This window comes from Hemicordylus capensis, chromosome 3, assembly GCF_027244095.1.
Source record: "Hemicordylus capensis ecotype Gifberg chromosome 3, rHemCap1.1.pri, whole genome shotgun sequence".
In the NCBI taxonomy this organism is placed as follows: Eukaryota; Metazoa; Chordata; class Lepidosauria; order Squamata; family Cordylidae; genus Hemicordylus; species Hemicordylus capensis.
In genome coordinates, this window is record NC_069659.1 from 132,287,627 (window position 1) to 132,301,684 (window position 14,058).

General features: G+C 43.5%; 1 protein-coding gene across 12 annotated transcripts in view; it reads right to left on the reverse strand.

The window, feature by feature from the left end:
- Positions 1–2,263: 2,263 nt before the first annotated feature.
- The window catches only part of TSGA10 (testis specific 10), a 140,221-nt gene continuing 128,426 nt past the window's right edge, over positions 2,264–14,058 (reverse strand). For 9 of the 12 annotated variants that reach the window (XM_053305724.1, XM_053305728.1, XM_053305722.1 and 6 more), the window contains one exon: positions 6,133–6,381. In XM_053305724.1, coding sequence (XP_053161699.1) covers positions 6,216–6,381 — 166 coding nt within the window. In that variant the 3' untranslated portion in view covers positions 6,133–6,215. Of the gene's footprint in view, positions 3,239–6,131; positions 6,382–14,058 lie in introns of those variants that run through there. The other 3 variants (XM_053305721.1, XM_053305729.1, XM_053305719.1) reach the window with 3 other exon arrangements.

Here is a 14,058-nt window from a genome sequence, read left to right on the forward strand (position 1 = left end):
TGGGATATTCAGAGGCGTAACTAGGGAAAACGGTGCCCGGGGCAAGCACTGAAATGGCGCCCCCCGCGCCCCCCCCAACATACTACATTATAATTAGGTTTTTCCTCACAAGCGCCCGCCGCCAAGCCAGGCCACTGACTGGCTGCCAGGCGCCAGCAAAGCAATTGGGGGGGGGCGCAGGCAGCACGGAAGGGACCGCTTGTGGGGCAGGGGGCGCCGACGTGCTCCCTTGACTGCTGCAGCGCTGCTGCACTGAGCAGGAAACATTTGTATTAATAAAAAATTTTAAAAAAATTTTAAAATTTTTTTTTGTCATGGCGGCGCCCCCCACGTGACCAGAAAAGATGGCACCCGGGGCACGTGCCCCCCCATAGTTACACCTCTGGGGATATTGCCCTTTGAAAGTATGTTAATTAATAGCACCTAATAGTCATTTACTTCAATGACACTAGGGGGTCCATAGCAGCCTCAAGGCACATTGCCAGGGGAAAACATTCAGAATTAAACACCCATTACTTCTTCGGATTGGACCCTTGTGTGCTTGCAGCTTCCTCTTTAGTTATCAGAGGATTAATAGATTTCCTACAGAATCCATAAACAAGCGATTGCAAAATACAGTAGCTAACATCCTGACTAAATTACTCGATGGAAGTCCAATACAGGTTGAGTATCCTTTATCCAAACTGCTTGGGACCAGAAGTGTTCCGGATTTCGGACTTTTCCAGATTTTGAAATATTTGCATGCTGTAATGAGATCTCTTGGGCATGGGATCCAAATATCTTCAGGCCTTTTTGACATTTTCAACAATACATTGTACTGTACCTTTACAAAACAGAGCAGGCACCAACAGAGTGCCAAAACAGACGCCAACAGAGCAGGCGCCAAACTGATCAGGGAGTGGGGGGGGGGCTTTCCCCTATCATCCCACCCTCCCTCATCCACCTTCCCATCCTCAACTTACACTTTGGTGGTGGCAGTGGCAGCAGCTGCTGTTCCGGCAGCCGGGCGTGTTCTCCCCTGCTCGCCTTTGTCTTTAGTGCCAAAGCGACTGAGTGAGCTGAGGCATTTTGTTTTTTGTTTTGTTACAAGGTGCTCAGCCGCAACGAATTGGTGCTGCGGGAGCACGCCATGGTGGTTTCTGGATTTTGGAGCATTCCGGATTCTGGATGTCCGAATTAGGGGTACTCAACCTGTAATAGCTTAAGACTTGAACCTGTTTGCTCATTTGTACTGGAGAACCTTGTTAGCTGCGGGGGTTCTGTTCTGCGGAAGTGGGGTGGATAGTGAAACTGCAGATAATGAGGCATTAGGGCAATGGGAATTGGAAGTGTTAGCTTTCCAAGGCAGCAGGGCAAAAGGGCAGCAGTGGAGGAAAGGGGTGGCAGCAGGATGAAAAACTGTCTGAAAGTAGAGGAAATTGGCAAGGGAGTGGGGGTGCCTGACATGTTCTGTCTCCAGCTGTCTAACAATGCCACCCAAATGCTGCAAATTTTGTTCCTCCCCATGAAAAATTGCATTAAAAAAAAACAAAAACAAAAACAAAAAACCCAAACGAGCCAGAAAATGGCTCCCTTACTCAAAATGGCAGGCGGAAATAACCTTGAGGTTATTTCCTCCCATGCTGACCCCTGGATACATGAGTCTTAACCCTTTTTTGCCATTTCCCCCTGCATATACCAAGGCCAGGTGCCAATTACCTGGCCATGGATATGCGAAACCATTAATGTTGGGCCCATGGATAACGGGGTTCTTCTTTACTGCTATTAAAGGCTGATCTTACTGTTTTTCATGTCCAACTTTTCTACTTAATATTAATGTTGAAGTAGTAATTTTATTCACTATGAAAAAAATATGTAAAAATTAAAAAGATAGGTTGCAGAAACAGTACGTAGTACAAACATGATGTGTCTAAGCATCAAAGAAAGACAAATAACACTAAAGAAGAAAGGAAAACACCATGAGAAGAGCTTAATCATTTCCTTGGCCATCCTCTCCAAAAAGACATACTATTAATATAAAGCTGCCTTATTGAAACAGACCATTGATCCGTTTTGATCGGTGTTTTTCACACTGACTGGTAACAGCTGTCCAAAATCTCAGCCTCACCTGGAAATGATTGAGCCTGGGATCGCCTGCATACAGAGTATATGCTCAACCACTATAGCGCATACTTTGAGCAATGTATGTGCTCTACCAGCTGCAGCTAGATAAGACACTAAATAAAACATAATTAGAAATTGCCATAAAAAAACAAAAGAGAGGTCCGCTGACAAGTACTCTTTATTTAAAATACAGATACTGAAACAGGAAATGTGTTTGTACTAAGACAATGGGCTTCTAGTATTCCTGCTAGATTGATATTAAATGTATTAATATTAAATGAATACTGACAGGGTAACAAAAGAGTATAAGATAATTTGCAGTACCTTAACTTTACTCAGATATGAAAAGTACATTATTTGGTCATGTGTTACCTGTGAATATGTATATTTGAAAACAGTTTAAAATGAGTTTATTTATAAATGTCATTTTTAATTGACATCACAAATCACTTTATTAGAAACTATTCATAGCTGAAATATAATGCCCAACTAAGGGTCTGATTAAGATTTGTTTTCCCAGCAAATAAATACTTAGGATGGATTACACAGCTGTTTAGACAGGGCAACATTACTGCTGTTATATATACACATTAACAGCATTACATGATTGGTTGGTTTATTGACTTTGAAATCAAATTGCTAGTTTATACTCTAAAATCAGGTTTTTATTCACAATGAAGCCATATATATTAAAATATCCTTCATCTTCAAGAGTATGCCTGTCCACTCATGTAAAAGTACTTACATAGCTCAGCAAAAATGCAACCATTACAACAGATGATCAAGAAATAAGGGTAAACTGTTAATTGTTTTCATGTTTCTAATGGTTTGATAGTGTTCTTTGACAGTGTGAAGTCACAGTCATTTTTACTTTTCTATTCCATATGACACTTTAATCATTGGTATTAAAAGTATAAAACAACATATCAAAACTGCTTTTATTCAAGTGGTCCAAATAAGGCATTTGTGTGCACACTCCTTCAGTTAATAATTACTCCAAACATTATCCAGCATCAGTTTGATTAAAGTAATTGTTTTAATAAACCCTGAGTTCAGTTTGGCACTTGCATTTTTCTAATAGATATCAGACTTTTTCCATATCTTCCTCAATTAGAAGTCCTTCGAAATAGAATTCCTATAAGAGAGGGAAAATTGTAGTGTTTTAACTGTTGTATCCAGTGATGGCAGTTGCTCCCAAAATCAAATGGTCATACGTGTCCCTTTTCTTGGCTTCAATCATAACACCTTCAATAAATAGCTTTTGGACAACATGCTAATAATACATGTCATGCTCTCATATCTGTACACACACCCGCCCACCCCTCCCCACCCCCCGCTTTCACTATGATTTTCATTTGCTTAAACTATTTTACACACACAGGAAATCCCATGCTATTATTGTGCAGTGCAATATTATGCATGTTTATTCAGAAGTAAGTCCCAATGGCCAACATCCAAATTAACCCTGTGCCAACACACTAGGTTTTCCATTGCTTGAGAAATGTGTTTGTTATTTTTGGCAGCATCAAGTAACAGCAGCAAGTAAGGTGCTGCCAACCACCAGTTCCCGATGAGCATGCACTTCTCATTTGAGCTGGAAGTTCTGCACATTTCATGTTATGAGAACCCACCAACGTTGGGTTGACAAGCAACACTTCCCTCTGTCAGCTGACATCTGTAACGAAGATATGAAGTTGGGTGGCAGAGGGAATGCTGCTTGTGCTTGGCAAACAAACATTGGCAGGTTCTCATGACAAGAAATGTGTGGAACTTGCAGCTCACGGTGGGAGCATGACCTCATTAGGAACCAGTGGTTGGCAACACATTACTTGCCACTGTTATGCGTGAACCTACCTACTGTATGCCCCTGCACTCAGAGATATATTTTCTGGAGTCAAAGGCAGCTGCAGAAGGAATTAGAATTATAGAAAATCATGCGCAACAGAAAACCCTGGCATGTTGGCACAGAGTTAGCCTGGATAGCAGGTACTGTGTTCAATGCAGATTAGTTCCAAATAAGTGTACACAGGATTACAGCCTAAAGCATGATCCTTCACCCATCAGAAAAGTAAGCTCCTAAAAAGTCACTGTCAAATCAAAATCTATCTATGTGAAGAGGATCCAACTATCATTAGGTAAGTGCATGGCTCCAGCTTCAATCTACTTTATATTGAATGGGTTAACTATATAGTGGATGGCAAATCATGTCTGGATTTGGCCACTGGCTAACTTAATTCAATGCTACCTTTTATGTGCCTGTCTTATACAAATTCAAAAATGTCAGAAGCTTTCCTAAAGATTTTTATAATTCCTCCTCATCTCTATACATAGCGTTCATGATGAAGAAACTGACTAGGGATGTTGTTTCACAGTCCTCTTAACATAAGTCTGGTGTATTAAAGGAATCATCTCCAAGCAGCTAGTAAGTTAACTCTTACAATGTAGAGTATAGTATGTGCTATTTTTCTTCTGGAGCTCAAGGCCAAATATAGAAGAGGAGGCATTATGCTGAATCTTCTATAAGAGGGCAGTGCCATTCTTATTTAAAATTCATCTGGTGAAAATACATTAACAGTAATTTTGTACACAGACATTATAGGTTAACCTCTAATAGCTCCACATTTCAAAAGTACTGAGAAAGCGAACACTGCCACTGAAGTAAAACACAACTATAATAGTTGTCTTTTACTTCAGGGGTGAACTATTGATTCTCAGCACCTCTTCTCAAAATCAGGTCATAAGGATCTTTCAGTCTCTTTAACTGATGCCTCTAGCACATGAATTTAAAATGTACAAAGAAACTGGGAAATATTTATGCAACACAAAATCAGGTCGAGCTATCACCTGATTAGCTGTTCAATAGCAGCTAATTCATGTGCAAGTAATGAATTTACTTGGGCAGTAAATTAAAAATATATACATTAAAATCAACACAATAGTTTCTTTTTCATTTGGCCCACAGAAGTAATGGAAATCTTCCATGTAGAAAAAATAGGTTCTTATCCTAAGCATGGAAATCCCCCAAACTCACAGGGCTTTACTATTTAAACATTTTTAGGACTGGAGTTTGATGTGAATACGCCCTTGGTTGTGAGATTATTTTAGGAAGAATGTCATGACCAAAAAAAGAAAAAGCTAAAGAACAATGAAGATGCTTGTATGGCCTTGTAAACTGCCTGTATTAGAGACTACATGGAAGCCACATGAAAGACACACTGAGCTCGTTCGAGGTACAGTGGGATAGAAGTGTAATTAAATCTGAAGGGTCAGTATAGAATTTGGTAGCTATATATTAGTCATACAGAAGCAATCTTCAGCTTGTTAGTACTAACATATAAAAGAGGTTTCCATCATAGTTTAATTAGATTTGTTGGATTAATTGTTTGAATTGCAAAGGTTTTTGCAATTACATTCGGAAGCAGAAAGACAGAACAGAATAGAATTAATGTACTTACAGAAAGGTTTAATAAGTCCTTAGGGAATGGATCTTTGTAAATAACTGATTTTCAGAAAAGACAACTAAAAGAAAATCTCAAAGTCAAGATGAAAAGCTAAGTACTGTTTTAGGACCAATTCATACAATTATTCTGTATGACAGCAACTGCAAGGAAAAAGATCATCTCTCTGGCTGCACTTTGTGGTAAATCAGTTTGTGATAAACCAACTCCAAATGTTGGATTTGGCACAATCAATGATAACTTCTCAAAAACTGCAGTTCCAATAGCAATTCAATATCAAGCACTGATGCTTGCTAAGTTTAGCATGTGCTGCTGAGCTTCAAGGGAACCAGTTTACAGAGCCGGAGCTTGTATGGACTGATTTTTCCCTTAGTCACTATGTGTTGACTAATCTACCCCAAAAGAACAAATCAGACACACAGAATTTGGATGATGATGTTGGGCAAGTGGCTTAAATTAGTTTGTCAGAAAAGCAATAGTATAAGAGGAACATGCTATAGTTAGTCATGCAGAGCAAAATAATAGGTTATAAGGAATATGACTGGATTAGCAGGCGTCTTAGGATCACTTTCATCAGAATTATATCTGTGGAAAGACTTGTTAATGAAAAATGAAAGATGAATCATGTGTCTTTTAGGTTGCTTGAACATTGCTTTATTCAAATCTATAATTCAGCATCCCTGAAGAAAGACATTTGAAACAGATATTATCTCTTAAGGTATCTTCTGAAATAACGTCCCACAGATCTGAGAATGAGTCTGTCTGCGTTCTCCTCTTGAGCTGCATAGTTGATGTGGACGGGAGAGATACTGTCAAAAAACTAAGAGGGAGGGGGAAGTAATAGATTGTGTTTGGGGAACTGCCATTTTCATATGGGAGAGAACACTATAAATGACCCTTCTCACTAATAATTGCCATGGGGAAGATCTTGGCTTTCCCCTAATTTAGGGAGGCATCTGTGCTTTTCTATTAGCACTCTCCACCTCATCTCAGGCTTATCTGTATGCTTCACCAACACAGCTCACAATAATGAAAGGGGCAAAGACTTAACAGACCTGGAAGCAAAGGGTTAAGAATGATTGTGAACATACAGAACTGAGCAACAATTAGTAAAACTTATTGTCTGGAAGTATAGCTGAGTGACAATGCAGAACTTGTGGAATGTGGGTCACAGAGACATTCTCCATCCTCCAAGGTTTGGAGCAAGCAAACACCCAGACTCTCTGCATTATGTAAGAACTCCCCCATTTCTGGGCTATATTTCCATTTTATAGGTGCTTAGTATTATAACCACTGGGATCTCTAAAGGGAGATAAGCAGGAGTTCTTAGGTAAGCTGTGAACAGAGAGACAGGAGTCCCAATGGATGGAGAGAAGGAAAGCACCAAGGGAAAGCTTTAAGAAGTTAGGGCTGGCACCCGTCTACAGTCTCTTTATGGCCAAAAGTTCAATAAACATTGTGTATTCACATAACTACTTCAGTTTAACATCCCTTAACACCATTTTATCTACAATACTATATTCAGCGACATCTCTATTGCTAAGAAAATATATCTATTTCAGGCATTCTGAAGGGACGAGAGAGAAAACAATAATGATTCACATTTCCTCTCCCCAATGCTTTCAGGTTTAATCCAAAGCGGGAACAGCAGGTTGCTTACATGTAACTTTGGTTCTTCTAGTGGTAATTGGTGCTCTTATAGATTACCTACCTGCTCAGGGACCACATCGGAATTTTTCCGAGTTGAAATTCTCTCTGGTGTTTTGGCAGTAGCCCCGCCCCTCCTGGTGATGTGTGTATGTGCCTGGCTTCCCTCCTTCAGTCCCTGAGTCCCTTGACCTAGAGAACTAGAGAGGGGAGGATGGGTGGGTGTGTAAGAGCACAAATTATCACTAGAAAAACCAAAGTTACAGGTAAGCAACCTGTTGTTCTTCAATGTAGTCTCTGTGCTGTACATGAATGGGCGCATAGCAAGCTGCAACCTGTGCATTCCTTACCTGGAGTTGGGAGATCATGCAAAGAGTGACTGGAGAACAGCTGTTCCAAAGGAAGCATTTCTGTGGGAGTGCACATCCAGGGCATACCAATGCATGAAGGAGACACCCAAGTCACGGCCTGACAGATTACATCCAATGGAGTGCAGATGGTGGGTGGCTTTGGTGGGGTTCAGGAAGAAGATAGGATTTTAAGAGAGAGATTGAGAAGAAGATAGGATTTTAAGAGAGAGATTGAGAGAGAGAGAGAGAGAGCGCACGCTGAAGATAAAAAAGATTGAACTTGCCCATGAGGTTGAGATAGCCCAGATAAGTAAAGGGCAACCAGAACTAGCTGCCTCAGCTGACTGCAACCTCAATCACTCCAGGGGGGAAACTCAAGTTCCCAAAGTTCAAGGAAGGTGAGGATCCAGACAATTTTCTCTCCAATTTTGAAAGGACCTGCCAAGGCTATCATATTGAGGAGGACTTGTATATGAGGTACTTGAGAGCTCACTTGACTGGTTCCCTTCTGGCAGTGTCAACAGAAATGTCAGCCGATGACATGGAGGACTATGTGCTGTTCAAAGACATGGTTAAGTCCAGGCTAGGGCTTAGAAAATGCCAGGCGTAACTTCAGGGGGTCTAAGGAAGAAAGTTGCAGAGTCTTATCAGACCTATGCCAACATGTTAAAGAGGGCACTGCGCTAATGTTTGGAATGGGCAGAGGTGAAGACAGTTGAGGAAATCATGGAGCTGGTCCAAACTGAGCAATTACTGACCCAACTGCCAGAACATCTCTTTGAGCAGGTCTTTGTTCAGGGGCCCAAGACCCTTGAGGAAGCTGGAGAGTGGGCACAGAGGATGGCTGACTCCAGAGTTAGGGGGACTGCAGAAGTGCCTCAATGGGACTGACCCAAGTTTGTCCCAAGGTGGGAGGAGCCTCAGCTTCGACCCAAGAAGGAGCCCAGGAGTCCTAACAAGGTGAGCCCACGGGACACAAATCACACCCCACCTGCTACACCACAAGGGGGCAGATGGACTGAGCAGGCCAGCCCCAGATGTTTTAAGTGTGGGGAAGTGGGACACTTCAAGAGGGACTGCCCCAAGGCTAAAACCCTAATGAACACAGCTCATGTCAGGAGCCCAGAGGGGGTGGCTGCCCGTAAGGGGCCACCTCCTTGTTTTGATGTGGAGGCTATTCCACCCAAGGGGCAAGAGAGTGTTTGGGTCAATGGCCAGAAAGTCACTGCATGCAAGGACACTGGTGCTACAATATAAGCCATACACCCCTTGCTTGTCAAGGCCCAGCAGCTTGCTCAGGTATCTCAGGTGCAGACTACCTTTGCCAAAGGGCAGACAGAAATGTCCCTGGTGAAACTACCTGTCTGGTGGGCTGACTGGAAAGGAGAATGGGAGTTTGGAATTATGGGAGAGTATCCCTGTGCCATGCTGACTGGAGAAGATTTAGCTGACCATGTTTGGGAGACTCTCCATCCAGGAGAGAAGGATCCAGTGATGGTAGAGCAAGAGAGGCTGATTCAAGGTACCTGGCCCCAGTCAGCACCACCTATGCAGACTGGAGGTGCACCTGCAGACAGCACCATTGGCGGGGAGAGGCCAGAACCCAGCCCAAATGCTGAGAGGCCCAGTGAGGGAGAAGTCTAGCTACACCCAGGACTACAGGCTGAAGCCCCCATCCCAGAACACCTGCAGCAGGGGGCGCTGTGGAGGAGAAGGCAGAGCTGGCAGAGATGTCAGGAGCAGCCATCAGCGGCAAGACCGAGGAGTTTCAGAGACAGCAGGAGGCAGACCCAAGTTTGGCGAAACTGCAGGAGGAGGTGAACCCCAACTCACCACCTCTCAGTGAAATGCTGAGCTCCCGGATCGTCATCCAGAATGGGTTGCTGAACTGTGAATATATCACTAAAACTCACAGGGAGGGGTACAAATTCTAGAGGCAACTTATAGTGCCTAAGACACACCGGTTGCACATCTTAAAAGTGGTGCATGCTCACCCAAATGGACACATCATGGTGGGGAAAACCAAGAAGAGAGTAAGGGAAAAATTTTACTGGACTGAATTTGGCCAGGACGTGACTGAGTATGTTAAGTCATGTGATGTTTGCCAGTGGGTGGAGAAGAGCCCGGACAAGGGGCAGACACCTGTACAATCTTTGCCTGGCCTAGGCACACAATTTCACAGAGTGGCAATAGATATTCTGGGGCCTATCCAACCCAAGACCCCTCAGGGAAAACAATACATTCTGACTCTAGTGGACTGTGCTACTAGGTCGCCAGAGGTGACTGCCCTGAGCCAGAAAGATGCAAAGGCTGTCAGGCTGGCCTGCTTGGACATTTTTGACAGGAGTGGTTGGCCAGGGGAAGTTCTGACTGATGCAAGTGCAAAGAGTCTTGTCCAGTTCAGGGCCAAGGCATCCCCTAGATAGTGTCTGCCCTTTCCCACCCTGGATTAGTACTGGTGGCATTGCACATTAAGGGGTGATGCAAAGAGGTCTATTTCCTGGGTGCCCCACTGAGCAAAGAGGGAGTGGAGGACCGCAGGGTCTATGTGCCACTCATAAGAGTATGTTCCAGCTCTGCTCAGAGCATCTGCTTCCAAATTGGCCATGCCCTAGATACGTATTGCCATGGGGTGATCGAATGTTGTATGCACCATCGCTGTATTTCTAGTACTAAATGAAGGAGTGTTTTGGAGCTGGTGCCTCCTTGTCTGTTTAGATATGCTTTTGCCATTGTGTTGTCAGTCTGGATTGTGACAATGGAATGTCTGAAAATGGACAGGAACCCCATGAGGGCTTTGAAGATGGCTAATAGTTCAAGGAGGTTTATGTGATGTTTTGCCTCCTGTGTATCCCACAAGCCTCAGAGATGGAGGTCACCAATGTGAGCTCTCCATCCAACTTCTGACATTTCCATGGTCACAATGTGCTACAGTAACGGAGGATAGAATGGGGACCCCAGGATGAGATGATGAGGGTCTGCCCACCAGAGGACAGAATAGCTATTGTGATGAGGTAAGTATAGCCGACATGTTTATGCGTCCCTCTGGAGGTTGAAGTGTAGGATGAACTAGTGTTGTAAGGTGCCAGAGTGTACATAAGAACATAAGAACAGCCCTGTTGGATCAGGCCCAAGGCCCATCTAGTCTAGCATCCTGTTTCGCACAGTGGCCCACCAGCTGCCGCTGGAAGCCACAGGCAAGAGTTGAGGGCATGTCCTCTCTCCTGCTGTTACTCCCCTGCAACTGGGACTCAGAGGCATCCTGCCTTTGAGCCTGGAGAAGGCCTCTAGTCCTCTGACTAGTAGCCGATGATAGACCTCTCCTCCATGAAGTCATCCAAACCCCTCTTAAAGCCATCCAGGTTGTTGGCTGTCACCACATCTTGTGGAAGAAAATTCCACAACTTGATTATGTGTTGTGTGAAAAAGTAATTCCGTTTGTTTTTCGTAGATTTCCTGGCAATCCATTTCATGGGATGACCCCTGGTTCTAGTATTATGTGAGAGGGATAAGAATTTTTCTCTATCCACTTTCTCCACACCATGCATGATTTTATAGACCTCTATCATGTCTCCCCACAGTCATCTTTTTTCTAAACTAAAAAGCCCCAGGTGTTGTAGCCTTGCCTCATAAGAAAGTTGCTCCAGGCCCCGATCATCTTGGTTGCCCTCTTCTACACCTTTTCCAGTTCTACAATGTCCTTTTTCAGATGTGGTGACCAGAATTGTACACAGTATTCCAGGTGTGGCCACACCATAGTTTTGTATAAGGGCATTATAATATTAGCAGTTTTATTTTCAATCCCCTTCCTAATGATCCCTAGCATGGAATTGGCCTTTTTCACAGCTGCTGCACATTGAGTCGACACTTTCAACGAACTGTCCACCACAACCCCAAGATTCCTCTCCTGGTCAGTCACCAACAGCTCAGATCCCATCAGCGTATAATTGAAGTTGGGGTTTTTTTGGTCTCAATGTGCATCACTTTACACTTGCCAACACTGAACTGCATTTGGCATTTTTTGCCCACTCACCCAGTTTGGAGAGATCCTTTTGGAGCTCCTCACAATCAGTTTTGGATTTTACTACCCGAAAGAGCTTGATATCATCTGCACATCTGGCCACCTCGCTGCTTATGCCTACTTCTAGATCATTTATGAATAAATTAATCAGCACCGGTACCAGTACAGATCCCTGGGGGACCCCACTTCTTACTTCTCTCCATTGTGAAAACTCTCCATTTATACCTACCCTCTGTTTCCTGTCTTTCAACCAGTTAGCAATCCACACATGTACTTGTCCCCTTATCCCATGACTGCTAAGTTTCCTCAGGAGTCTTTGATGAGGAACTTTATTGAAAGCTTTAGGGAAGTCCAGGTATACTATGTCAACTGGATCATCTTGATCCACACACTTGTTGACACTCTCAAAGAACAACAAAAGGTTAGTGAGACAAGATTTATCTTTGTGGAAGCCATGCTGGTTCACTCCCAGCAGGGCATGTTCTTCTATGTGCTTTACAATTTTATCCTTGAGGATGCTTTCCATCAATTTGCCTGGAACTAACTGGCCTATAATTTCCCAGATCACCCCTGGATCCCTTTTTGAAAATCGGTGTTACATTTGCTACTTTCCAGTCCTCTGGTGCAGAGCCCAATTGCAGGGATAAGTTATATATTTTAGCAAGGAGGTCAGCAATTTCACATTTGAGTTCCTTGAGGACTCTTAGATGGATGCCATCCGGCCCTGGCAATTTGTTAGTTTTCAGTTTTTCCAATATCATCTCTTATATCTGACTCCAGTTCTTTAGCCTCCATCCCCAAAAAGCCTGGTTCAGGAACAGGTATATGCTCAGTATCCTCTGCTGTGAAGACGAACGCAAAGAACTCATTTAACTTCTCTGCAACCTCCATATCCTCCTTAATAATCCCTTTCACTCCCTCATTGTCTAATGGTCCAACCGCCTCCCTGGCAGGTTTCCTGCTTCTGATGTATTTAAAGACGTTTTTGTTATTCCCGTTGATACTTTTAGCTAAATGTTCCTCAAACTCTCTTTTTGCCTCCCTTATTGTCACCTTGCATTTCTTTTGCCAGAGTTTGTGTTCCTTTCTGTTTTCTTCATTTGGACAAGCCTTCTAATTTTGGAAGGAAGTCTTCTTCCCTTTTATGACCTCCTTGACAGTACCCGTTAGACATGCTGGCATCCTCCTGGACTTAGTGGTACCTTTCCTCCCTTTGGGTATACAATCTAACTGGGCGGTTTTGATTATTGCGGTTTTGAGTAAACTCCATGCATTCTGGAATGAAGTGACTCTCTTGATTTTTCCCTTTCAGCTTTATTTTCACCATACTCAGTTTGGAGAAGTTTCCTCTTCTGAAATTCAAAATGTCTGTGTTAGATTTCCTTGGTGATTCTCTCCCCGCATGTATGCTGAATTTGATCGCAGTATGGCCACTGTTCAGGGTCGATGACACTGACATCACGCACCAGGTCCTGGGTGCCACTCAGAATTAAATCCAAGGTTGCCTTCTCTCTGATTGGTTCCAAGACCAGCTGTTCTAGGGCACAGTCGTTCAGCGTATCTAGAAATCTGACCTCTTTGTCATGACCTGACTGTGAATTTACTCAGTCTATGTGTGGGTAATTGAAGTCACCCATTATTACAGCCCTGCCTCTCCTTGAAGCATCTCTGATTTCCTCCTGCAACTCCCAGTCACTGTCAGCGTTTTGATCTAGAGGGCGATAGCACGTCCCCAGTAGTACGTTCCCTTTCACGCCTTGTATTGTCACCCACAGTGTTTCTGTGGAGGACTCCAGTCCACCTAGGTTTTCTAGCTTGTTAGATTCTACCCCTTCTTCAACATACAGTGCTACTCCACCTCCAAGGCGCCCCTCCCTGTCTTTTCATGTGTAGACATGCGTGGAGGAGAATGTGTGTCATGGAGGCCATGTAGCCTAATAGTAGTTGTACTGTGTGCGTGCAGTGCCACGGACAATGCACAACTTAGGTAGCTAGAGTGGAGATGGCATGGATTCTCCATGTCGGCAGGTAGATTTTTGCATGTATGGAGTGGAACAGCAGTCCTATGAATTCGATGCATTTGGTGGAGGTGAGCTTGAATTTCTTGTAATTAATCTGGAAACTGAGACGGTTTAAGAGGCCGACTGTGGCCATCACGGAGCCTTTGTAGGCTTTGTAGGGTAATATTTTAGAGTATTGCTGACTATCAGCCAGTTATCTAAATATGGAAAATGCCCAATTCCCTGTTGCTGGAGGAAGGCCACCACCACCAGGGCCATACATTTTGTGAAAACTCTCGGGGCCAAGGCCTGGCCAAAGGGTAGGGAATTGAGCAGGTAGGTTTGGGTCCCAATCCTGAAATGGATGTATTGCCAGTAGTAAGCATCTGAGGTCCAAGGAAGCAAACCACATCAACTCTTAGTGGAGGGTGAGGATGGTTGGATTGATATCATGCAAAAGCATTTGTATGCATTTGTTT